Source organism: Anabrus simplex, chromosome 2 (assembly GCF_040414725.1).
Source record: "Anabrus simplex isolate iqAnaSimp1 chromosome 2, ASM4041472v1, whole genome shotgun sequence".
NCBI classification, from domain to species: domain Eukaryota; kingdom Metazoa; phylum Arthropoda; class Insecta; order Orthoptera; family Tettigoniidae; genus Anabrus; species Anabrus simplex.
Window position 1 is genome coordinate 500,610,394 of NC_090266.1, and position 24,794 is coordinate 500,635,187.

Here is a 24,794-nt window from a genome sequence, read left to right on the forward strand (position 1 = left end):
AATTTTCAGGTCTGTAATATCTTCAGTTTCTGAGATATAAGTATCCTTATTAAAGGCATTCATCCCATTTTTCACCCATTTTCACCCCACCTATTGGGATTTTCCGAAAACAAAAGAATACGTGTTTCTTTATTTTTAATGAAAATTCTAAATACCAATTTTTTCATCTGTAAACTTTCACAGTTTTGAGATATAGATACATTCATTTTAGAAACTCACCCCCCCCTTTTACCCTCCCATTAATTGGATTTTCCAAGAACAAAAAGTACGTGTTTCTTTATTTTTAAAAGAGATCAAAAGTACCAATTTTCAGGTCTGTAATATCTTCAGTTTCTGAGATATAAGTACCGGTATCCTGATTAAAGGCATTCAACCCCTTTTTCACTGTTTTTCACCCCTTCTATTGGGATTTTCTGAAAACAAACAAAAATACGTTTCCTTATTTTTAAAGAAGATTCTAAATACAAATTTTTACATCTGTAAACTTTTAAAGTTTTGAGATATAGATACACTCATTTTAAAATTTCAACCCCCTTTTCACCCCCTTAGCGAAGGAATATCAAAACATCCTTTCTTAGCGAGCACCTACATCTTAATATGAATCTATGCCCAAAATTTCATTTCTTTATGTCCAGCAGTTTTGGCTCGGCGATGATGAATCAGTCAGTCAGTCAGTCAGTCAGTCAGTCAGTCAGTCAGTCAGTCAGTCAGTCAGTCAGTCAGTCAGTCAGTCAGGACAAGTTAGTTTATATATATAGATGGGTGGAAAATGAAATTCCAACACCAAGAAGGAATTGTACTAGATAAACTGAATTCGGGAGGCATGTTTCCATATCTGAAAGATGGCGCTTATTCAAATTTGCTCGCTAAATGACAAAGAGTGGTACTAGCAGTGCCATTTTGACCTTGCAAAGCAAGTTTTCTTTAAATATGCACTGTACACTTTGTGAGCATTTATTATAGTCTGGTGTTGACATTGTGAAGTGTGTGCGAGTCAAAGATGCCTTTAAGTAGACAAAGAAGGCAGTATCAGCAGCTCACTGAGTTTGAACGAGGCCATGTAATACAGCTTCGAGAAGGTAATGTTCTTTCTGCGATATTGCAGAAAGACCCAGCAGGGATGTATCCGCAGTGTATCGATGTTGGCAACAAAGGTCACGGAAAGGCACTGTCTCAAGAAGACCAGGGTCAGGCTGCACACGGGCCACTACAGGGAGGAAAGACTCCTGTCTTTGCAGTATGGCTCTAGTGGAACGTACTGCATCTGCAGCAGCCATTGGAGTTTCAGTTGGCATCTGAGCGACACAGTGAACTGTAACAAAAGGATTACTTTGTACTTGAGGGACAGTTCCGAGCCATATGTCCTGTAGCATTCATGCCACGAACCCCAAATCACTGCAATTGGCAACTTCAGTGGTGTCAAGCTAGAGCTAATTGAAGGTTGGAGTAGAGATCTGTTGTTTTTTTTAGACGAGAGCCATTTCCATCTTGGTGTCAGTGATGGCCGTAGGTAGGTAAGATGGAGGCCAAGTGAGCACTTAGAACCAGACTGTCTGCGGCATCGACACACTGGAGCTACACCAGAAGTTATGATCTGGGGAACAATTTCCTTTGACAGCAGGACCACACTCGTCATTATTCCAAAAACCTTGACAGGGGATTTATACATCAGACTGATGATTGAACAGGTTGTGCTGCCATTCACTTGCAGTATTCAAGGGGGTGTTCTCCAACAGGATAACACTCGTACTCATACCGCTGCTGTCAACCAACGTGCTCTACAGAGTGTCGACCAATTGTCTTTGGCCTGCGAGATCACCTGACCTTGCGCCCATTGAGCAGGTATGCAACATTATGGGATGACAAATCCAGCATCATCCAATACCAGCATTAACCGTTACCAATTTGACTGACCCAGTGCAACTGGTGTGGAACTCCATCCCACGAAATGACACATGACACCTATACGATATAATGCACGCATGTTTGCATGTTTTCATTGAAAGTTGTGGTGACTACAGCAGTTATTAATGTACCACTATGTCATATATCTTCTCGCACATACTTGAACCTGTGACTTGAAACAAATAAGCATGTTACCTAGACAACTACTAATCCTAAATTGCATTCCTCTAAACTAATGTCTTCTTGGTGCTGTGTTTTCATTTTCCACCAATGTATTTTATAGATAATTCACAGTTGTTTGTGTCGTCATTGGAACAACGCTGACGTCCTGCCATCTTTCCTCTTACTCTCTCCTCACTTCACTGTTTTCTGCCGACTGTGCTGATGGACAATGGTTTTACATGGCTGCCAATGTAACAAATATATAGTGCATTAACCATTGTTTGGACGACCATTAGTGTGAGACATGATGCCTCCAGGGAGGGCCATTTTGACCCCCCAACGGTTACTGCTAGTAACTGGGTTAGGTTAGAGTAATTAGTTCATGCAGTGACCTTAATACTTCCACTATCAGTATCAAAATTAATAATAGTATGGTTAGGTTATTATTTATGACAAAATTACTGAAACTGAATGGGTAGATCCTGTTCATCTAATTTTATCCATTTCGATGATTTGTTTACCTTACGCACTTTTTTACTTCATTATATGAAAGTATGTGATAAATCACGAAATACAGCGATCACATCCCATCTGCACAGTATCGATCGAACTATATTTGATATTATCTGGATGTGAAGCTTCTACAATTTGTCAAATTACTATTATGTTATTTTTCTGTGTCGAACTGTGTTGTTTATGTACTTTATGTACAGGTTACCAACGTTTCAAATACACTGCAGCATTTTTGGTGAAGGCCACTGATGTACCCCTACTCGATATGCGACAGTGTCTGTAGAGAGCTAAAATCAAGTTTGAAGGTGATCACAGTGCCTCACTTTATGTAGTCTCTCCTCCCTATAGCTTCCACAAGTCCTGGGGGCATCTTGAAACATCTGGAACATACCTCTCGCTTGACGGTCAGCTGTGTGTAACTTGAGGGTTCATCCTGTATGTTTGTGGTCTGACCTGAATATTGGTAATCGGATGCCTATTATACACAAATTACCAATATGAAGGTCAGACCATGAAAATACAAGATGAACCCTCAAGTTACACAACAGCACCAAAAACTCGCAGCTGACTGTCAAGTGAGAGGTATGTTCCAGACATTTCAAGATGCCCTCTGGGCTTGCGGAAGATTGGAGAGGAAAGACTACATAAGGCGAGGCACAGTGACCACCTTCACAGTTGGTTTTAGATGTCTGAGGAGACTAGTTACCTTGGATTGAGTATGGGTACACCAGTCAACGTGACAAAGAATACTGCAATGTATTCAAAACATCGGCAACCTGTACATGAAATACATAAAACAACATTGTTCCACCTGGAAGAAACATTTAATAGTAATTTTCTTATTTTCCTTGGAACTAACAGATTTCCTGAAACTAAGCTCACTGGAGAGGTGGTTAAGGGTAATATTGAGTGTGTGTTAATTAATGACTTTTTCTCTTCTTACCTCTCGATTGGCTAGTTTTTGCGGCATTGGCTATTAATTTGGGTAATTGTTTTTTTCAACTGTCGTTACGTTATGGGCGTATGTGGAGGGGTGTTGATTATTTTACTGCTTTTTGCTCCCTCTACTTCATCTTTTTTTTTTCAATTTTATCAATTTTGATGACTTATTTACCTTACGCAGTTTTTTACTTCATTATATGAAAGTACATACTAATGGGTAGAAGACTTATAGCCAGCTACGAGGAGAGGGTTACGTGGGTTTATTGATAATATGGACCAAATATAAAGTTTATAACTTAATGGGAAGGATACAGTCATCAGTATGTTTGTATGACCTGATGATTTTGAAATTCATACCCAGAACATTGAAGAGTTGATGAAATTGTTGACAACCAATGTTAAGAAAGAGGGACAGGACACAGAAGGGGATACTGATTATTTAGAGTTTCTCAGTTCTTGTATATTTAGAGGAAGGTGTAATTCTAGACTCCAAACGCCTGGGGAATTCATGCCAAGTTTCCCCCATAACATTGCATGAGTATATTTGGGGACTACCTTCTAATGGCAAAAAGGCATGCAGTGTTGTGGCTAGCAAGGTAGAAAGCAGCAGGGGAGGGCAAGCGGTGTGGTTGAGCGCGAGCCTGAACTGCTGCTGTCCACATTCCTGCACTCAGGCTACCTGTAGCTGGCGTTGGGAGTATCGCAGCATGTTGGTAGTCCTGACAGTCCACCGTGCCGCAGGATGCCTGGGTAGAGGAGTGGGGCAGTGCGTAATGTCAAGGTTACTTCTGTGCCAATTATGAATTCTTTTTACACATATACAGACCAATCACCAATCCTGTTTACAATAGTAATGGATGACATCATGAGAACAGCAAAAGCAGCATATGGAGGAAGAGAAATGAACATGATGTTATTTGCAGATGATATTGTGATTTGGGGAGAAGACGACAGGAAGGTTCAAGAACAGTTGAATGTGGTGAATGGGAAGATTGAAGAATGTGGATTGAAAATAAGTGGAGAAAAGAGTAAAACTCTTGTTATGACTAGAGGGGAGAAAGAAGGGAAAGGTCAGATTAGACTTGCAGACAAGCCCTTGGAAGTAGTGGAGACATTTAAATACCTGGGGGAGTGAATTAATGGAGAATGCTCGACTGGAAGCTGAAATTAGTAAGAGGATTCAAGCTGGAAGCTGTTTCTATCATAGTGTAAGAAACATGTTATGTGACAAAGATGTGCCAATGGAAGCAAAGGAAACCATGTACAAGATGTATTACGTACCCATAACAACTTACGGAGCAGAAACTTGGACAATGACAAAGAAGGATGAGAGTCGAATACAGGCAGCTGAAATGAAATTCTTGAGGAGTATGATACAGAAGAGTAGAAGAGACAAAATAAGGAATGAGAAAATACAGGAAGAAATTGGAGTGGAAAAAATGAATGATAGAATAGAGAAGAGCCGACTAAGATGATTTGGGCACATAAAGCGAATGAGCGACGAAAGAATGCCAAAAAAGGTGATGGAAATGCAAATCCAAAGAAGGAGAGGCCGTGGACGACCACGATTGAGATGGAAGGATACCATCCAATGCAGCATTATAGAAAGAAACCTGGACTGGGACACAGTGTTGGAGGAGGAGTGGTGGAAAGACCGAAGAAAGTGGAGAGGAACCATATTTGCCCCTACCCGGCTACAGCTGGATAAAGGGAAATGATGATGATGATGATGATGACAGACCAAATATGAAGTTTATAACTTGTAATGGGAAGGATACATTCATCAGTATGTTTGTATGACTTGATTTTGAAATTCATACCCAGAACATTAAAGAGTTGAGGAAATTGTTGACAACCAATGTTGTACAAATATTTTCCTTGTATAAGCAATAACCTTTATTAGAATAAAACTGATATACCTTTTCCTAATCTTCATTATGAACAATGAAAATGAAGCTGTTGTACAATATTCACATGCTTGCTTGCTTGCTAGGGTATTCCTATAATTGCAGTGATTACCTGGACTACAGCAAGATACCCATATCTACAGTGGTTTTAAAATGCATCCTACCGAGCTCGATAGCTGCAGTCGCTTAAGTGCGGCCAGTATCCAGTATTCGGGAGATTGTGGGTTCGAATCCCACTGTCGGCAGCCCTGAAGATGGTTTTCCGTGGTTTCCCATTTTCACACCAGGCAAATGCTGGGGCTGTACCTTAATTAAGGCCACGGCCGCTTCCTTCCCACTCCTAGCCCTTCCCTGTCTCATCGTCGCCATAAGACCTATCTGTGTCGGTGCGACGTAAAAAAAAAAAAAAAAGCATCCTTGGACCTAAAGCACACACCAGGTGACTACTGTATTTACTTACATGTTTATATATGTACCATATCAAAGTCTATATTAAAATATAAATCTTCGTGTATGAATAAATCTATTTCAGCAACTGAGAACATCAACTTAAATTTTATCACCCATGCACGGCAATTGTGATCAATGAAGTTTTTACAAACTGATAGGCATATTATTCTTGCTTCATCGTGGTGAAAGAAGAATTTGTAACTTATGAAAAATTAAAGAGGACAAATATGAAATTCAAGGTGTAAGGCTCATCTCTAAAAATAGTAGGCAACTTTATGTTTTTGGAGTGTACAGGTCTGGGAAGGGCAACGCAGACGCTGATTCGGAATTATTGGTAAGATGATCAGCTATGTGGGAAACGATATGGAAAGGAACATGATTGCAACAGGTAATCTCAATTTACCAAATGTCAATTGGGAAGGTAATTCAGACGACAGGAAGCATGACCAACAAATGGCAAATAAGTTGATCTGGGATGGACATCTCAATCAGAAAATGATGGAACCAACTAGAGGGAAGAATATCCTAGACATGGTGCAGGTAAAACCAGATGAGCTCTATAGAGAAACCAAAGTAATAGATGGTATTAGTGATCACGAAGCTGTTTTTGTCATAGTTAAAAATAAATGTGATAGAAAAGAAGGTCGTAAAAGTAGGACCATTAGGCAGTACCATACGGTGATAAAACAGGCATGAGAGAGTTTTTGAAAAGTAACTATGATTGATGGAAAACGGTAAACAAAAATGTAAACAGACTGTGGGATGGGTTTAAAGTAATGGTTGAAGAATGTGAAAACAGGTATGTGCCTTTAAAGGTGGTAAGGAGCAGTGAAGACCTGCTATATTATAACAGGGAAGTAAAGAGACTAAGGTGGAGGTGCAGGTTGGAAAGAAATGGAGTTTGAAATGGCTGTGGAAGTAAGGAGAAACTGAAGAAAACTTACTAGGAAATTGAATCTAGCAAAGAAGTCAGCTAAAGATAACATCACGGCAAGCATAATTGGCAGTCATACAAATTTTAGTGAAAACTGGAAGGGTATGGCAGAAACAGGCTGCAAGAAAGATCATTCCAGGAATCATTAATGAACAAGGGGAGAAGGCAGAAGTATTCAGTCAGCAGTATGTTAAGACTGTTGGTTATAAGGATAATGTCCAGACAGAGGAGGCGACTAATAACAACAACGACGACGATGACGAAGCATTGGAATTACCTACAATAACCAAGATTTTTTACAATATGATACAAAAGATGAAAACTAGAAAAGCAGCTGGAATTGATATGAATTCTGGGGATATACCAAAGATAATGGGTTGGGATATAGTACCATAACTGATGTATTTATTTGCTAGTGGCTTTACGTCGCACCGACACAAATAGGTCTTATGGCGACGATGGGATAGGAAAGGCCTAGGAGTTGGGAGGAAGCATTAAGGTACAACCCCAGCATTTGCCTGGTGTGAAAATGGGAAACCACGGAAAACCAGCTTCAGGGCTGCCGACAGTGGGATTAAAAACCACTATCTCCCGGATGCAAGCTCACATCCGCGCACCTCTAACCGCACAGCCAACTCACCTGGTAGTATTTATTTGATTACCATTTGCATGAAGGAGCTATACCAAATGAATGGAGAGTTGCTATAGTAGCCCCTGTGTATAAAGGAAAGTGTGATAAACATAAAGCTGAAAATTACAGGCCAGTCAGTTTGATGTGTCACATGTAAGCTTTGGGAAAGCATTATTTCTGATTATATTAGGCATGTTTACACAATTAATAACTGGTTCAATGGATGGCAATTCGGGTTTAAAAAAGGTTTAAAAAAAGTTATTCCACTGAAGCTCAACGTGTAGGATTCCAGCAAGAGGTAGCTGATATTTTAGATTCGGGAGGTCAAATGGACTGTGTCGTGATTGACCTATCTAAGGCATTTGATAGGTACAATGCTGTGCTAAACTTAAGGACGAAAGTAACTTCCGCATGTTGTGTCACTGCCAAGAAACATAGGTCGATGAAACTTGAACCACACATAGGAAGAACCGCTACAGTATGGTATGGTAGCCAACGAAAGGAATACGCGATGAGACTAAGAGAAATTATACTTTTGTATAGATACAACAAATTACAAAGTCACTGCGACTCATGATCGTCCCCTGGAGATCACAAAAGAAGGGACATGATTCTTAAAAGGATGTGTGATCACCACGGACAGTGATGTATGCTCTGCAACGTGTTCTCATGCTAGCCACAAGATTGGTAAGGAGTTCTTGTGGCATGGCATTCCATTCCTCCACTAGCACGGTTGTCTGACTTGTTGGCTGAATGGTCAGCGTACTGGCCTTCGGTTCAGAGGGTCCCGGGTTCGATTCCCGGCCGGGTCGGGGATTTTAACCTTCATTGGTTAATTCCAATGGCTCGGGGGCTGGGTGTTTGTGCTGTCCCCAACATCCCTGCAACTCACACACGACATACAACACTATCCTACACCATAATAACAATCAGTTACCTACACGTGGCAGATGCCACCCACCCTCGTCAGAGGGTCTGCCTTACAAGGGCTGCATTCGGCTAGAAATAGCCATTTAAATCAAAGAATTTCATTTTTGTCCGTATTGAACTGAGAATGGAAGATAGGAAACTTAAAAGGGGCCACCTTTTCAATACAAATAAATGTTATAGTTTATTTACAACATATATTTACACTTGGAACTACTTTCGACGCTGTTTGGCATCATCTTCAGCCAAAATGTGGGAAATAGGCTAGCATGTAGACATTTATATTACAAGGTGTCACATTAGTGTGATTAAATGAGAGAACATGAAGACGCGAAGTACAATGACAGTTTCAAAGTGGTCATGAAGGGTGAGTCAAAATTGTATAAACATGAGATAACATAATCACTTAAACAATAAAACATATAAACATATAAACTGTAAATAAACCATGCAGAAGTACGAGATGATTGGCACTGGAGATTTAAATTATTTCAGACACTCTTCCATTGAATGTTGCCTGCCGCGAGTGTAGTACAAAACATACGTTATATTTCAATAAACACAATCTTCTCAAAAATGTACATAACATTATAAAAAATATTTGGGTTGAGGTGAAATTTGGCAGTTAGGGATTGAAATCACTTATTCAATAAGCACCAATTCAAAAAACAGCTGTAAAGAGTGAGACAAGAATTGCACAAGCGTGAGTTTGGATTCAATAAATGCAAAAAACACATGAGACACACTCGAAAATGTAGGTTCGTAATGGATTTGGCACAAAAGGTCTGCGTTCAATCATTCGTTGAATGGCACCGGTGCGAAAAAAAAAGAAAGATAAAAGAAAGAAAGAAAGAAAGAAAGAAAGAAAGAAAGAAGAAAAAAGAAAGATAAAAAACCCAGCAAGGTTGACAACTGCTGGATGGTCGTTGGTGCACATGGACGTGCCGCAATAAGTCCAACATGTCCCACACGTGCTTGATGGGATTTAAGTCGGAGGAACTGGCAGACTAGTCCATTTGCTGAATATCCTCTCGTTCTATGAGATCCTCCACCTGCACTGTTCAAAGCTGTCGTGCATTCTCATCCATAAACATGAAGCCAAGGCTGAATGCACTCCTGAAAAGTTGCACTTTCATTCATTTCCACTGAGTAGTTGATATGTTATGTTGCTTTATCTATCATGTCCTTAAGTTTTGCACAGCAGTGTAGACAGATCATGGGAGATTACTGGCAAAAATGAGTGCAATTAGACTAGACAAAAAAGTGACTGAATGGGTGGCGAGATTTCTAGAAAACAGAACTCTCAATTAGAATAGGTGAAGCATTATCTAATCATGTAATGATTAAGATGGGGGTCCCGCAGGGCAGTATTATTGGACTTTTATGTTTTCTTATATATATAAATGATTAGAGTAAAGATCTGGAATCACAGATAAGGCTATTTGCGGATGATGTTAAACTGTATAAAGTAGTAAATGAGTTGCACGATAGTCAGCGACTGCAGGGGGACTTAAACAATGTAGTGAGATGGACAGCAGGATGAATATAAATGGGATGAAAAGTCAAGTTATAAGTTTTACCAAGAGGAAAAGTCCTCTCAGTTTTAATTACTGTGTTGATGGGGTGATAGTATCTTATGGGGAACAATGTAAGTACCTAGGTGTTAATGTAAGGAATGATCTTCACTAGGGTAATCATATTAACGAGGTAGTTAAGAAGGGTCTAAGATCTCTTCACATGGATATGAGAGTATTTAGGGGTTGTAGTAAGGATGTAAAGGAGAGGGCATATAAGTCTCTGGTAAGACCGCAGTTAGAGCTTCAGTGAAATAACCTTTCCTATACCCGAACTAACTTCTATCAAACCAGTTCGTAATTTTGCAAATGTGTCTAATTTAATCAGAAAGAATGCTTTCTCAGAGCTCACCAACTACACGTGTCAAGCTGACTGGCCTGTAATTTTCCAGTTTAGGTTTGTCACCCTTTCCCTAGTACACTGGGGTTACTATTGCAACCCTCCATTCATTTGGTATAGATCCTTCATGCAAACAGTAATCAAGTATTTCAGATATGACACTATTCCCAATCCATAGCCTTTAATATATCCCTAGAAATTTTTTCAATCCCAGCTTTTAAAAATACTAATAATGTCACTGACCACAGTTTGAGCCTACAATTTTGTTTTTTCCAGCTCTTGCTGGAAACTTCTTTCAAATGAATAATCTCTTTCTGGTCAGGTATGATTTAGCTTTCTGTGCCACCAAACAAATGCTTTGTAACTGTGCAATATATTACTGTATACATCATCTGAAATGCCCGTACATCATCCCAGCGGATTTATTATTTTAACCATTATGGTTTGATTTCATTCTGGTCCGTACTGTCTTTAATATACAACTGAAAGTCACTGTTAAAAATGTAAGTTCACCATATCGATACTATAAAAAGTTATTTAATGTTTTCTGTTGATTCACAGTGGCATTATACTCAAAAGGCCATTTGCCAATTTTGGCTTAGCCATATCACCTGAATATACATTACTTTGACTATATTAGGTAAATCAAAAACCTATTAAGACATACAATACTCTACACAACATTCCTAAATATACAGAGATACTGCAAGCAAACATTATGGTGCAGTAGAAGACAGAGAAATTAAGGAATGAACTAGAATGTAACATATTACCATTAACATTTATGGAACAACAATGGATAGAATCTGAGTAATATGCTAATTCAATATAATTCTTTTGGTGACAATGTGCATTTTTGCCACAAAATAAGTACATTAGAAGATGACTAGTAACCTATTATGTGGACAGATTAACGCTGTTTTTTTTACTAGTGGTTTAATGTCGCACTAACACAACAAAGATTTTTGTCTATGTATGGGAAAGGGCTAAGATTGGGAAAGTAATGGTCGTGGCTTTAATTGGGGTACAGTCCCTGCATTTTCCTGGTGTGTATATGGGAAACCATTGTACCTAGCTATCTAATTCGTTAGATAAAATGGCAGAGATCGCGGTTCAGAACGGATCAAAAATCGTCCGGATCCAGGCTCTTAGGACCTATGCTAAACCTCAAAAAACTAGTCTACTTGATAGAAACAATAAGATAAAGTCACACATACAGTATTTATTAAGGCACCAATGAACTAAATTGAGAAAAAAGAAGCTGAGTAATTCTATTACTAATATATACAAACACATGATTAAAAGATTGTGGTGCAGGGCCCGTGAACGTTCGTTAATAACGTAGTCATACACAGGATAAAGGATAACATTGGCGGTAGGCCACAACTTATGGACTTTGATTCCTTTATTTATTGGAGTTTTAAGATTATAAGAGGGAATTCCTATTACCTGGAATTCTCCCTCTCGAAATCACTCTTGTGATTGACATCGTTGAAAAATATCAATCTCAATTTAGCTCCTACTGCTTGCCTTTCTTTCTTGCTCACCACAAAATCAGTTGTTATTCTTCATCATTTTCAAGATAACGTTCCTGCTGTAAAGTCTACTTTAGAGCGGGGAAGACATAGTGCCACAAGGAGTAAAATATATGTGCAATGAATAAAAAATAAATAAAAAAAAAGGGAAAAAGGTTTACGTCTACCTGGGGCGCTTGATGTCACGATAACAAAATGCCCTCCCACAAAAGAACAGGGAAGGTTATGTAATGGCATACAAAATCCAAGAATTAAAATTAGAAACACGACGAGACATTAACACAGTCATTCAAAACTCAATCGCACAAGTAGGGAGATAAACAAGGAGACCAGAAAATATCGGATTTGGAATGCAATCTTATCACATGTAAATAGAGCACCAATAGTGAGTAGCTCCACATATCATCTCATACGATGGTAGAATCCCATCACTTAACTTCTGTACAAATACACATATTTCTGTGACAGGTAAATGAATGCAGTTTGGGTTCATAATACCTTACCTCGGCAGAACGTGTGGACAGATATGCAGTGGGAGCATGCATGACTGAACCAACAGTGCGTACCAAGAAAGGTCTCCAGTAAGCCATGGCAAATAAAAGAAACAGGAACAAAACCAAATGTCATCAAAATATCTCACGTTGTTTATAATCAAGATTCAAGGAACACAAAAGGTAAATAAGCGAAACCAAGGACACTGCCACACGGAATGGGCTGGCTGAATAATGAAAGAATAAATAAAATCAAAATAACTAAAACACCTCACATAAAGGAATGCAAATAGGAAACAATAATACAGGTTATCGTGTCCGCCAATACACATGCATAGAAGTGAAGCAAAACATTAACTTGGCATGAGGTTAATATGCTACTAAATATAAATTATAAGACTTCCACCTGGAACTATGCCTTACATACCATGCAAATACGGAGGTCATTAGAGGATCCATCCTAGTCAGATTATATATCGTAACATTTAATATAAGGAACACAATCCCTAATCGGGATAGTGAAAGACAAAAATCAGGTTAGCAAAATTCACGGAATAAAATAGCTCTTTCCTGCAGGAGATCAAAGATATTGTAACAGAGACGACAGAGATCACAAGAGCGATCTCACAGCCATCTGTTGTGACCACCATATTAAAATCTCACATCAGTAGGACAGAACAGATAATCCAGAGTCAAGAAAAGGTTTCTTGGCTCACCATGGAAAAACATCCTAATGGTTGCCAACGGTGGTATTCAAACCCACTATCTCTCAAATGCAAGCTCACAGCTAAAGAACATAGTTGGCCAACTTACACGGTTGCACTAAGATAAGTTCTTGGCAATACTAGGATAGGAAAGGTTTGAGACTGGGAAGGTTACAGCCATAGCCTTAATAGAGGTACAGCCATGGTATTTACTAAGTGAAAAATATACGAAAAACACAGAAAACCATCTTCAGGGCTGCTGACGACAGGGTTTAAAGCCACCACATCTCCCAAATGCAAGGTTAAAACTGCACAACTAGTGTGATGTAGCCAATTTGCTCACTAGGTAATATGACTCCAGCTAAATGCCAAGTCAGATGATGGTGACTCTGGAATGTAACGAGATGTAAGAAGGCATTAGTTGGTGAGGTTTGTTTTCACAAAGGACCAACAATAATGTTTTGTACGCACTATTTCTGGCACCCATTCCTTCCAATAACCATGTCATTTATTTGGTTTTGTAGTTGTTTGAAGTAAGTTTGGTTTAATTTATTGCTCATATCATGCTTACAGTATTATTATTCCACTGTGTTATCTCGTCCGTTTCCAATTCAGGACCAATGAAATAAAAGCTTTGGAACTCTGAAATGCTGTTTTCATACAGAGCATGTGCCAAATTTCTCCAAGTTCTCTCGAGATCAAGGACACCCCAGCAGATGACAATTTATGTATTTCAAAACAGAATGTTGGTATCTTTAACAGATCAGGGGATATTTGAGCTGGACATCTTATCTGAATAACTCTATTTATGAATTGGGATATTGTAGTGAACAATCTCTTATACAAGGTATGTGTGAAATCTTGAGCAACAACCTTTGTCAATGTGGTATATGCTCTAAAATGAGTGGTTATATTTCATTAGGACTGAAGAAGGAAGCAACCATAGAAACTGTAGAAAATAACTTTTGCCCCATTCTCCTGCACTCTTTCTACGCCAGTCAAAATAATTCTTAGAATGTAATTTTAAGATTCTTTTGATTTAAAGACTTAGAAATTAGATTCACTGGAAGTTATGGCATTGCTACTTGCGTAAAAAGTAACAAATTTTACTTATGTAATAAGGAGAAATATTCTCCTAAAAAGAAATATTGACGAAAAAGTTTTCCCCCATATCTTTTAAACTTTGTAATCTAACAGTGGTGATGGTGATTATTGTTGTGAGAGGAAGAACAACTGGGCAATCATTCTCTCCTAACATACTGGTGCAGATCAAGGTTATGGTGCTATGGAAGCACAAGTTGACCCTTCTTATTGTGGAATTGAATTACAAGCTGGAAGGTACATGCTCCTGCCTTATTTAAATTTGTTTTTGAAGCAGTCTACTGCACCTTAGTGTCCACTGACAGCATTTAGTAACCGGCCCGTATACTTAAATTTTGTGTCAAAGTAATCTTTACAATGATCATAAAGTTGAAAATCCATAATTTAAAAATTATATCAACTAAAAATAAAGGCTTGCTCTGCTTCAAAGAATGAATGTAATACAAAAAAATAGCAATTTGTCAATCATAGTTGCAATGGAAGACATCAGGACCAACATTAAGAGAAAGCTGAAGTTATGATCTTTACCTGTCAATATTTTTCAGTTCCACATAAGGTTGTGTATTAAAGGAATGTTTCTTGAAATAAACATCTTGAAAGTAGGAATTCATGTTAAGGCCAGAGGCTCCAAAATGGTAAGTTCGAGAAACATCTGGAATCACACACTCTCTTCCCTTGCGTACTTCAGGTAACCGCATCCACATGTCCCAGTCCCACATCTTCAAATAAGAAGTTAAACAACAGTTAAACAATGAAATATTTAAGAAAAGTGAAATACAAGAAAAAGGTGTAGTACAAAATAGTCCAATTCCCGTTTTTAAATTACAGATTTCACTTAACAATCATATAGTAAAAAGTAACCTAGATAGAACATTCATTAAAACAAAATCACATTTACTTACTGTGCAACCATTAAAAGTTCAGTTTTATAAGTGGGGAGAGGATAGTATAAGGAAATAGCAGACAGCTAGAGGCAGGACATGGCACAGAAAACAACACAGTAGGAAATTTCAGTCATGAACATAAAAGAGTCTCTTGAAGTGGAGCTAAAGTATGACCAATAAATGCCCTTTGCAGGCTGTATCAACAGATATGTGGTACCTTTATGCATAAAGAACAGAATTTTTGTGAATGAGCAGTTCAAAAATTAAATAATATTCTGTAAAAGGTTTACATGCAAATTTAAACACTACATTAATCAAGCGCCCAGGTTTCTACTCAAAATCACTACCTAGAGAGCTGTTATTAAATATGTAACTGACAGGCAGGTGAAAACTAATTTTTATTTTTTTATTTTGCAATTGGCTTTATGTAACACCAACATAGTTTTCTCATCACCATAAGATTTAACATCATGCATCTCAAATTATGTTATTCTTTTCTCATACTAAAGGTTAATGCAACAGGCATTTAAAAAGTCTGACAAGTCATTCCCTTGTCGCATATTTACAGGAAGACTTCCCTTGAAAATATATTTTGAATTCACATTTGGAATCTAAAAAAAGCAGTTACATAAAATTGTAGTGAAATATGAAGTACAAATAATTATAATAACAATAATAATCATCATCTTGGCCCTCCTCCCAATTTCTTGGGGTCAGTACAATGTATTTATTTATTGTATTTTTCTTCTGATATCTGGAGAAGCTATACATGCTAAAACAGGTAACCACTGAATGGGAGTGGACCGTATGCAAATAAGGATAATTCTTATCGTGTTGATTACATGAATGTCAACTTTTCTTGTATGGACACTGTTTCTCCACACTAGAGTACTACATCCAGCAGCCGAATACTCAAGGGTAAGCTCAACAGAGTACAGTGTATCTTCATCTATTCCATTGATGCTTCCTGGTGGTTTGTTGAGATGTACAGTTGAGTCTAGTTTCTTTGAGAGGTTAGTGCAACGTTATTTATACAACAAGGACCAATCAAGAGTTTCCCCTAGATATTTTGGAAAGTAGTTATGAGGAGATCCCACAAAATATCACTTTCAGCTTCCTGTGTGCTTCCATGTTACGCAAATGGAATGCTGTAACTTCATTCTTATATGGATTTGACTGTCTCCATTTCTGAAAGTAGTTGTTTAATACAACAAGGGCATTAGTTGGTATATCCTCAAAATGTGAGAGATCAATGCTTCGACATTTCAGCGCTCCTTGAGGCAGATCATTATTTAGAGTTCTACCCCTACTAACTTTTCCATTCAGGAAAACTGCAGAGCACCTATCAGAGAGTGCAGAAAATGCCTCCTTGATCATGGTGAACTGCAATCGGGCATTCCCCGGATAATGGTATTATATTGGCTAATTCTTCCATAAAGGTGCTGCAACACAGCAACAAGTAGATAAGCAGGAAAATTAAGATAAAAGGCATGTAATAGATGAATAAGTGAAAAAACAAAAAATCCAACACAAAATGTGTATGTTGTCGTAGTCTTCAGATTAATTTACACGGGACTATAAGATGGCTTTAATGTTATGATGCATGGGCTTATGGTGGTAGAATGCTGCAAGTAAGTTCACCAGACAAAAAATTAGTCACCCTAGTGCACAAGCACAGATGGATTGTTAGGCCTCTACAAATGGCGCAGCGAACAAGTTCCCTACTCAACCGCATGCGCACTGCCTCGACGGTGAGCAAATGGCAGTAGTGATCAGCGAGACATTGATGTTTCAAGCTGACAGTGCAAGTCAAGATGGGTAAATTTAAGGATGTGACAAGAGTGGCAAAAAGGAACAATCGTGTTTAGTCGTTCCCATGGCTATAAGGTGCGTGAAGTTGCTGGATTTGTTGGTGTTTCACAGCGGACTGCTCAACATGTCTACAAGCAGTAGTGTACAACATGTGGCCACAAAACACGTCATCAGAATTTTGGTCGGAAAAAGATCCTGACTGAGAGGGACCGGAGACCCGTTTCATGGCTTGTGAATCAAAATCTCTTTCAAATCCAACAGAAATTGCTGCAGTCAGTAAATAAAGATCCATCCCAACCTGTTAGTGAGAGAACATTGCGACGGGAACTGCATTCAATGAACCTTTCGAGCCAGTCACCTCGCAAGAGGCCACAGCTCACACGGGCGCATAAAGATGCGCGTCTTCAATGGGCTATATATCACTGAATGTGGGCAGTAACTGACTGGCGGAATGTAATATGGTCTGATAAATCGTGATTTTGCCTGTATTACAATGGTGCACACCATAGAGTGCGCTGAAGACCAAATTAAGCATTTCATCCTGGATGTATACAAGACCAGGTTCAGCCGGAGGTGGGTCTATGATGTTTTGGGAGCATTTTTCGTATAATGGATTGGGCCCGCTCTCCGAGGTGACCACTAAGATGAACCAGCATGTTATTTAAACTTTCTTTCTTTTCTTTTTTGCTAGTTGCTTTTCGTCGCACCGACACAGATAGGTCTTATGGCGACTATGGGACAGGAAAGGGCTAGGAGTGGGAAGGAAGTGGCCGTGGCCTTAATTAAGGTACAGCCCCAGCATTTGCCTGGTGTGAAAATGGGAAACCACAGAAAACCATCTTCAGGGCTGCCGATAGTGGGGTTCGAACCTACTATCTCCCGAATACTGGCTTTAAACATCCTGGATGATCAAGTGTTGCCTTTCAGTCAACATCTGCATGATAAGTATGCTACTGATACCTGATTTTTCAAGATGACAACAGCACAGTTCATCGCGCTGGATGCATATGTGATTGGTTTTATGAACATGAAAAACACAGACATCAGCATCGCCGCAATTTGGTGGAACTGCACAATGAAATCCTCAGCGAGTGGCTTAACCTGGATGCGACGTACCTACACAACCTTGTGGACTTGCTTCCTAACCAAATCCAGGCGGTTATCAAGTCCAGAAGTGGAGTTACATGGTATTAAATGACACTTGTAATGATTTCTCAAGCTCTCAAGGAGCTTCCTATATCATAACAGAAAAAATATTAGTAATATCTTCACTGAGCACGTGGCTATGATGTTTGGGTCATGTAGCTATTAACTTGCATTCGGGAGATAGTGAGTTCGAACCCCACTGTCGGTAGCCCTGAAGATGGTTTTCCGTGGTTTGCCAAATTCACACCAACCAAATGCTGAAGCTGTACCTTAATTAAGACCATGGTCGGTCCTTCCCACTCCTAGCCCTTTCCTATCCCATTGTTGCCGTAAGACCTGTGTGTGTCTGTGTGACATAAAGCAAACTGTAAAAGAAAACTTAAAAAAAAAAAAAGTAATGTATTCTTGTTTCTGTCCAATTCAAGAAGATTTAGTGAGGTGGACCAATATAGTATTCAGATATTAGAGTTTTTTTTTTTTTTTACATGCCTATGAAGCTTTTTCTCAAGGCTGGGATTTGCTTAGCATGTAATTACAGAAGAAAATTTAAACTTTCTTGCAGTATTTCAAATCATGTTCTGACATGCAGTGATAACAGTTAAATATATATGCTCAACAGCACAAAAATTGGCCATCGGAGATGACTTTCTTTCAAAATCTTCTACTTTGAGATAGGATGGACATACTGTGCAGGTGGTAGGATTTCAAGTATCATCTCTTCAGCCACCTGCTACCCACTGTTAATGAATATCCTCGCATTTCAAGAATGTTTAAAATTAAATTTCTTTGCCGGCCAATTTTTGTGCAGTTGAGTGGACATGTAGGTAAAGACTGGTATTAAAAATTAGCAAATAAACATAGAAAATCGGCTGAAAACTGATCCAAAGTCTCAGCAAGATGATATTAGAATGTAAGGAAAACAAATAGGCATGTCTTTCAGCACAGTTCTCACTTAAATTAATTGTGTTACAATGGCTATATCCGTTAATGATACAACAGGTAGAAGTTGTGTTGGTGTAACTTTGGAAATTGATGTAGGATAAATAAGTACAGATAGCAAGGAATACAGTTGTAGGTATTAAAAAACTCTTAAGTTTTCATCCCGGAGTCTGGTTTGATAATCAAATAGCACCATCAATGGTCATGCGGTTATAGAGGGAAGAAAAAGAAAAGATGATGATGATGATGATGATGATGCTTGTTATTTAAAGAGGCCTAACATCTAAGGTCATCGGCCCCTAGTGGAATGAGATGGACAACATGAAATGATACGATAATTAAAATTTTAAAATGTATCCACTGACTGGAGTTTAAGAAAATGGATATGAAAAATGATTATGAGATTAAAACAATCAGTCGATCTAATTCGCAATGCCTTATTTTCTAATAAAATAAAAGACAATGCAGGTGACAAAGGAATAAAGGCATTGCCTTATCTGCTAACTCATTTCCTTCTACACCCATGTGGCCTGGGAGCCTTACCGAGCTCGATAGCTGCAGTCGCTTAAGTGCAGCCAGTATCCAGTATTGGAGAGATAGTGGGTTTGAACCCCACTGTCGGCAGCCCTGAAGATGGTTTTCCGTGGTTTCCCATTTTCATACCAGGCTGTACCTTAATTAAGGCCAAGGCCGCTTCCTTCCCACTCCTAGCCCTTTCCTGTCCCATCGTCGCCATAAGACCTATCTGTGTCGGTGCGACGTAAAGCAACTTGCCTGGGAGCCACATGAACGTGATTCTGGTGCCGGCATCTGAACACCCGGTCAGAAGGTCCTGGATCTGCTGCACCAGAGGGTGCCGAGGGAAACAGGTATCAATAGACTGTAGCGAGCTCAAGGAGTCAGTACACAGAAGGAAGTATCGAAGCTCATCGGACAGTGCATACTGCAGAGCTTCAGAGACAGCATAGAGCTCCGCTGTCTACACACTACAGGTTTCTGGGAGAGCAAAACGAAACCTATCATTGTCGACAACGAACGCACAGCCCACCTTCGTTTCTGTCCTTGAAGCATCCGTGTAAACGATGACTGAACCTGGATACCGGCCAACAATGGACAGAAAGAACCTCCGATAAATCGACGGGTCCGTGCTTTTCTTCGAGCCAGTGTACAGAACCAGGATTAGTTCAGGTCGTCGTATAATCCACGAAGGTACCCCACTTGGTTGTCTGACAAGGCAGGGAACCGAAGGTAAATCAAACATTCTGTAACAGCTATCCAAGCGTATTCCAACCGGCTGCGTTGCTCGAGGATGAGCATTGTACAGCGGACGGTTTCCATTGTGAAATACGCAAGGATAGCTTGGGTGAAGTGGCATCTGTCGCAAATTTGCAGCATAGGACAGAAGCATTTGCTGGCGCCTCAGGCGTAAGGGCAGCACACCAGATTCAGCGAGCAGGCTAGCAATGGGGCTTGTACGAAAAGCTCCAGTCGCCAACCTAACCCCGCTGTAGTGGATGCTATTCAGATTGGCAAGCACGCTTTCCCTTGCTGATCCATATGCTGCACTGCCGTAGTCAAACTGGATAATATATGTGCCCTATAAAATTGTAGGAGCACAGTGCGGTCTGTACCCCAATTAGTGCTGCTAAGAAACTTCAAGATATTCAACTTCTTGGTGCACTGCAATTTCAACTGGCGCACATGTGGCTCCTACGATAATTTGCTATCGAAAAGGAGCCCAAGAAATCGGTGTCAACTACAGGAAGAGCAACGTTCCCTAAGGAAAGCTCAGGATCCCCATGAAGAGTGTGCTTCCGTCAAAAGTGGACTACAGTGGTCTTCTCGCTTGAAAACCAGAAGCCATGTTCTAAAGTCCACCCTTCCACTCTCCTAATAGCTTGCTGTAATTGCCACTCTGCAACTGCCATATTATGCGAGCTATAACGCAGAGCAAAATCGTCCACATATAGCGACGGTATTGCTGCTGAACCAGCAGCAGCGACCAATACCGTTGATTTTTTGTAATAACAAAGTTTTTATTGTAATCCAGCTGTTCAATACATTATAATGTTGTAACATTTAAAATATCTTCATTAACTGACAAGTTATTTGTGGGACATGTTTCGCTCCCAGCCAGATCTGAATCTCGACGAATGGTTATGTTCGTAAACAATGACTCCAGAACTATTGAAACATTTTTTCACAAACTTAAACCTACTCTATTAGAATATCATAAATTACATAAACTTTGATCATGCCTTAATAACATGGGCTTAGTAGGAGATATACATTAAAATTGTGGTAGAATGAGTTATTCTAAAATACTTAAAACAAGTAGCATGTTTAACATCTTTGAAATAGGCGAAATTCAATCTTAAGAACTAAATTTGAAAATTTCTTTGCAATGAGATCTGGTAAAAAAGTTTTGTATCCTTTAAGGACAAGAGTCTATAAAGATTCAAAGATCTTGTTGATTTGATAATTGTACTTGTAACAGGATAATATTGGTCTTCATGAAATTTAAATGCTTGTTGTCATTTGACCTCGGCAAGTGCTGTTGAATAAATAGCTCTTGTTGACGTCGGTGACCATATGTTGAAATTACAGACTTAAAAATGTATAATTGAAAGGGACGTAAATCAAAGATCGTGGTTAAAAGTTGTTAAGTAGTTTATCTTGTATTTCTGTAACAAGAAAAGGAATCTTGTAAGTAATCGGAAGTTGTGTTGCTAGTTAATTGCGTGCTTCTCGAACTTTACTTACCCCTCCAACCGCCGTTTGTCAGTTTGGTGTTAACTAAAGTATGACGACTGCTTGTTGTTCCTGTCTACTCCTAGTGTTGTATGAGTGAGGTGGTAGGAGTTGAGGGGAGGGAGTAGGGGTAGGAGGAGAACTGTTAGTAGGTGTGGTTTTGGAAGGGCAATGTCTAGTAGGGGCGCAGGGAGGGGTTGTGTTCTTTAATGTTCCATGATTATTATTTGTTTTGGGGATGAAAACTCTGGCAAAACTTCTTTTTCTAGATTAAGCGTTTGTAAAAGTTTAGGTAATTGTTTGTGTAAAGGATTTATTATTATGATTTCGTCATTTAAATTCTTTTCTTTATTGAAATGCTGGTCTAAATGGATATAGATATTTTCTAATACTGTCATTAATTTTCCCTTTTCTATCTTTTTGATAATTCTTAGGTCTTTTTCTACAGTTGTAAAATGGTGGCCTGATTCTCTCATGTGAGCACTCATCACAGAATGTTTGTTGTGTTTTGCAGCGTTAACGTGTTTTAAGTATCTTGTGAGAAAGCTATGGCATGTTATGCATGTTAATCTATAGATACCAGAATTTAGATAAGGGTTATTGTTAGAATTTATACTATTGTGGTTGAAAAAAATGTTTCTGTTTGTATTTTGTGTCTTGAACGCTATATTAACTTCTCGTTTTTTATTAGGATTAGTTATTTGATAAATGGCTGGATTAGTGAATGTAAATGTTGCAATTTTAGACTTCTTAGTTTTTTGGGAGTAAGATAAGTTGCTAACTTTTATTTTACTTTATTGATGATCAGGTTGATCATATTTATTTTGTATCTGTTAGTTGAGGCCAGATCTTTTATAAATTTGAGCTCTTTTCTTAAGTTAGTATCTGAGAGGGGAATTTTAAAGGCTCTATAAACCAAATTGAAAAAAGCTGCCTGTTTATGTGATTTTGGATGGAGTGAATCATTTTTTATTGTTAAAGGATCGTATGATGGTTTTCTAAATGTTTGAAATTCGAACCTATCTCCTATTCGTGTTACATTAATATCCAGGAAGTTTATTGAATTGTTGCTTTCATCTTCTTTCATAAATTTTCTATTTGGGTCAATATTATTTAAGAAATTTAGAATTTTTTCACAATCGGTTTTTTGACTATCTATTATGACAAAAGTGTCATCTACATACCTGATCCAAAGACAAAGTCCTTCTACGTTTGTTTTTATTTTGTTTTACTCTAAATGGTCCATATATATGTCTGCCAGTATGCCCGACGTGGGGTCTCCCATTGCCAAGCGTGTTTGATGGTAAATCTTTTTATTAAATGTGAAATAACGGTTTAAGGTACATTTTTTAATAAGTTAATGAATTCTTCTATTTCGCATTTACTTAATTTACTGTGTATACGGAGATTGTGTTTGATGATATTGATAGTTTCTTTAACCAGTATATTTGGATACATGTTGGTTACATCAAATGAAACCATTTTATGTTGTGGTTGTAAGTTGAATTTACTTAGTTTATTACAAAATTCTATTGAAATTTTGCCTGTCGATTCGCTATTGAACTAGAAATGTCTTTTGAGGAAGTAATGTATAAATTTAGATGTTTTATACGTAGGACTATTTCTACTGTTAATTATAGGACGTATGGGTATGTTGGGTTTATGTAATTTGGGTAATGCTCTAGCTGTTGGTAACTTTGGATTCATACTTATCATTTTTTGTGTTCTTGTTCAATAAATTAAAATGTTGAATTCTTAAGGATAATTTTTAGATTCTGTTGAATCTTATTTATGGGATCTTGGTTTAGTAGGGTGTAGGTTTTATCTGAAAAGAATTCTTCTGTTTTTTCACTACAGTCATTTTTATTTAAAAGGACTGTGGTTTCACCTTTGTCTGCTTTGGTAACAACTACATTATTTTTGCTTAACTTTGTTTTTAGTGTCATTATTTGTTTTGTGAGAGTGGGAAATAATCCACACACTCTAACTGGTGGTCTGCTAGTTTTACACTTGCTGGACACCCTTCTCTGTTGACTGCCATCACCACTGTCTTGGTCTTGCTGATGTTGAGATTATATTTCTGGAACTGGGATTTCCATATGTTGAGTCTGGTCTGTACTTTCTCTTCTCTTTCACTCCAAATCATGATATCATCAGCAAAGGCCACTGCATTCAGTTCACCTAACTTTTCCTTGACGTTCTCCATTATATTGTCCATAACAGTGATGAACAGTAGTGGGGACAGTGCACTTTCTTGCTGAACTCCACTCTTGGTCTCAAACCAGGATTATCAACCTTTCCCAATTTGTACACAGCTAGTACAGTCTTTATACAACATCTGAATTTTCCTTACCAGTCCTTCAGGCACATTCCTTTTCCTCAGGTGCTCCAAGATCTTATTTCTTATAACACTATCATAGGCCTCTTCTATATTCAGGAATACAATGACCAGGTTCTTGCCTTTCTCCCAATATTTTTCCATCAGCATGCAGGTTGCTAAAAATTAGATCCATTGTTGATCTTTTACTTCTGAATGCATATTGCTCCTCCTCTAACTGTGGTTAATGATGATTCTCAATCTTCTCTAGAATTTTTAGCCCATGAGACAGCAGTGTTATTCCTCTATAGTTGGTGGGTTTCCGTCTGCTGCCTTTCTTAAACAGGAGAATTGTAATGCCCTTGCTCCAAACTGCAAGTATTTTGTTGTCTGTTCATACGGCATTTAGTACTCTGTGCAGCCACTGTATACCCTGGATGCCTGCTGCCTTTAAAATGTCTGCATCTTAAGTTTTCCTTTAGGCATAGATTTTAAGGCTGTCTCAGTTTCTGTCCAGTGATGGGAGGTTCCCCATTGTATGCTTGGATTTCCAGTTCTGTATTTTGTTCTTGAACTGGTCTATTCAGTAGGTGGTCGAAATGGTTCTTCAGGACTTCTCTCATGTCACTTTCTGTCCTAACCAGATTTCCATTTTCATCTTCAAGTGCCTTTATGGTATTCATTGGTTTCCTTTTACCTCTGATAAAACTATACAGTAGTTTCTTATTGCCTTTGCTGTCTTTCTCCAGTTTCTGAGTGAATATATTCCATGCCTTGGTCTTTTCTTCTGTACCTGTTCTTTTAATATTCAGTTTCTTCTTTCCGTATA

General features: G+C 38.5%; 1 protein-coding gene across 3 annotated transcripts in view; it reads right to left on the bottom strand.

Moving 5' to 3' along the window:
- The window catches only part of LOC136864197 (protein O-linked-mannose beta-1,2-N-acetylglucosaminyltransferase 1), a 652,704-nt gene that overhangs the window by 75,113 nt on the left and 552,797 nt on the right, over positions 1–24,794 (bottom strand). For all 3 annotated transcript variants that reach the window (XM_067140873.2, XM_067140872.2, XM_067140875.2), the window contains one exon: positions 14,645–14,835. In XM_067140873.2, the coding sequence (XP_066996974.1) occupies positions 14,645–14,835 (191 nt within the window). The remainder of the gene's footprint in view (positions 1–14,644; positions 14,836–24,794) is intronic.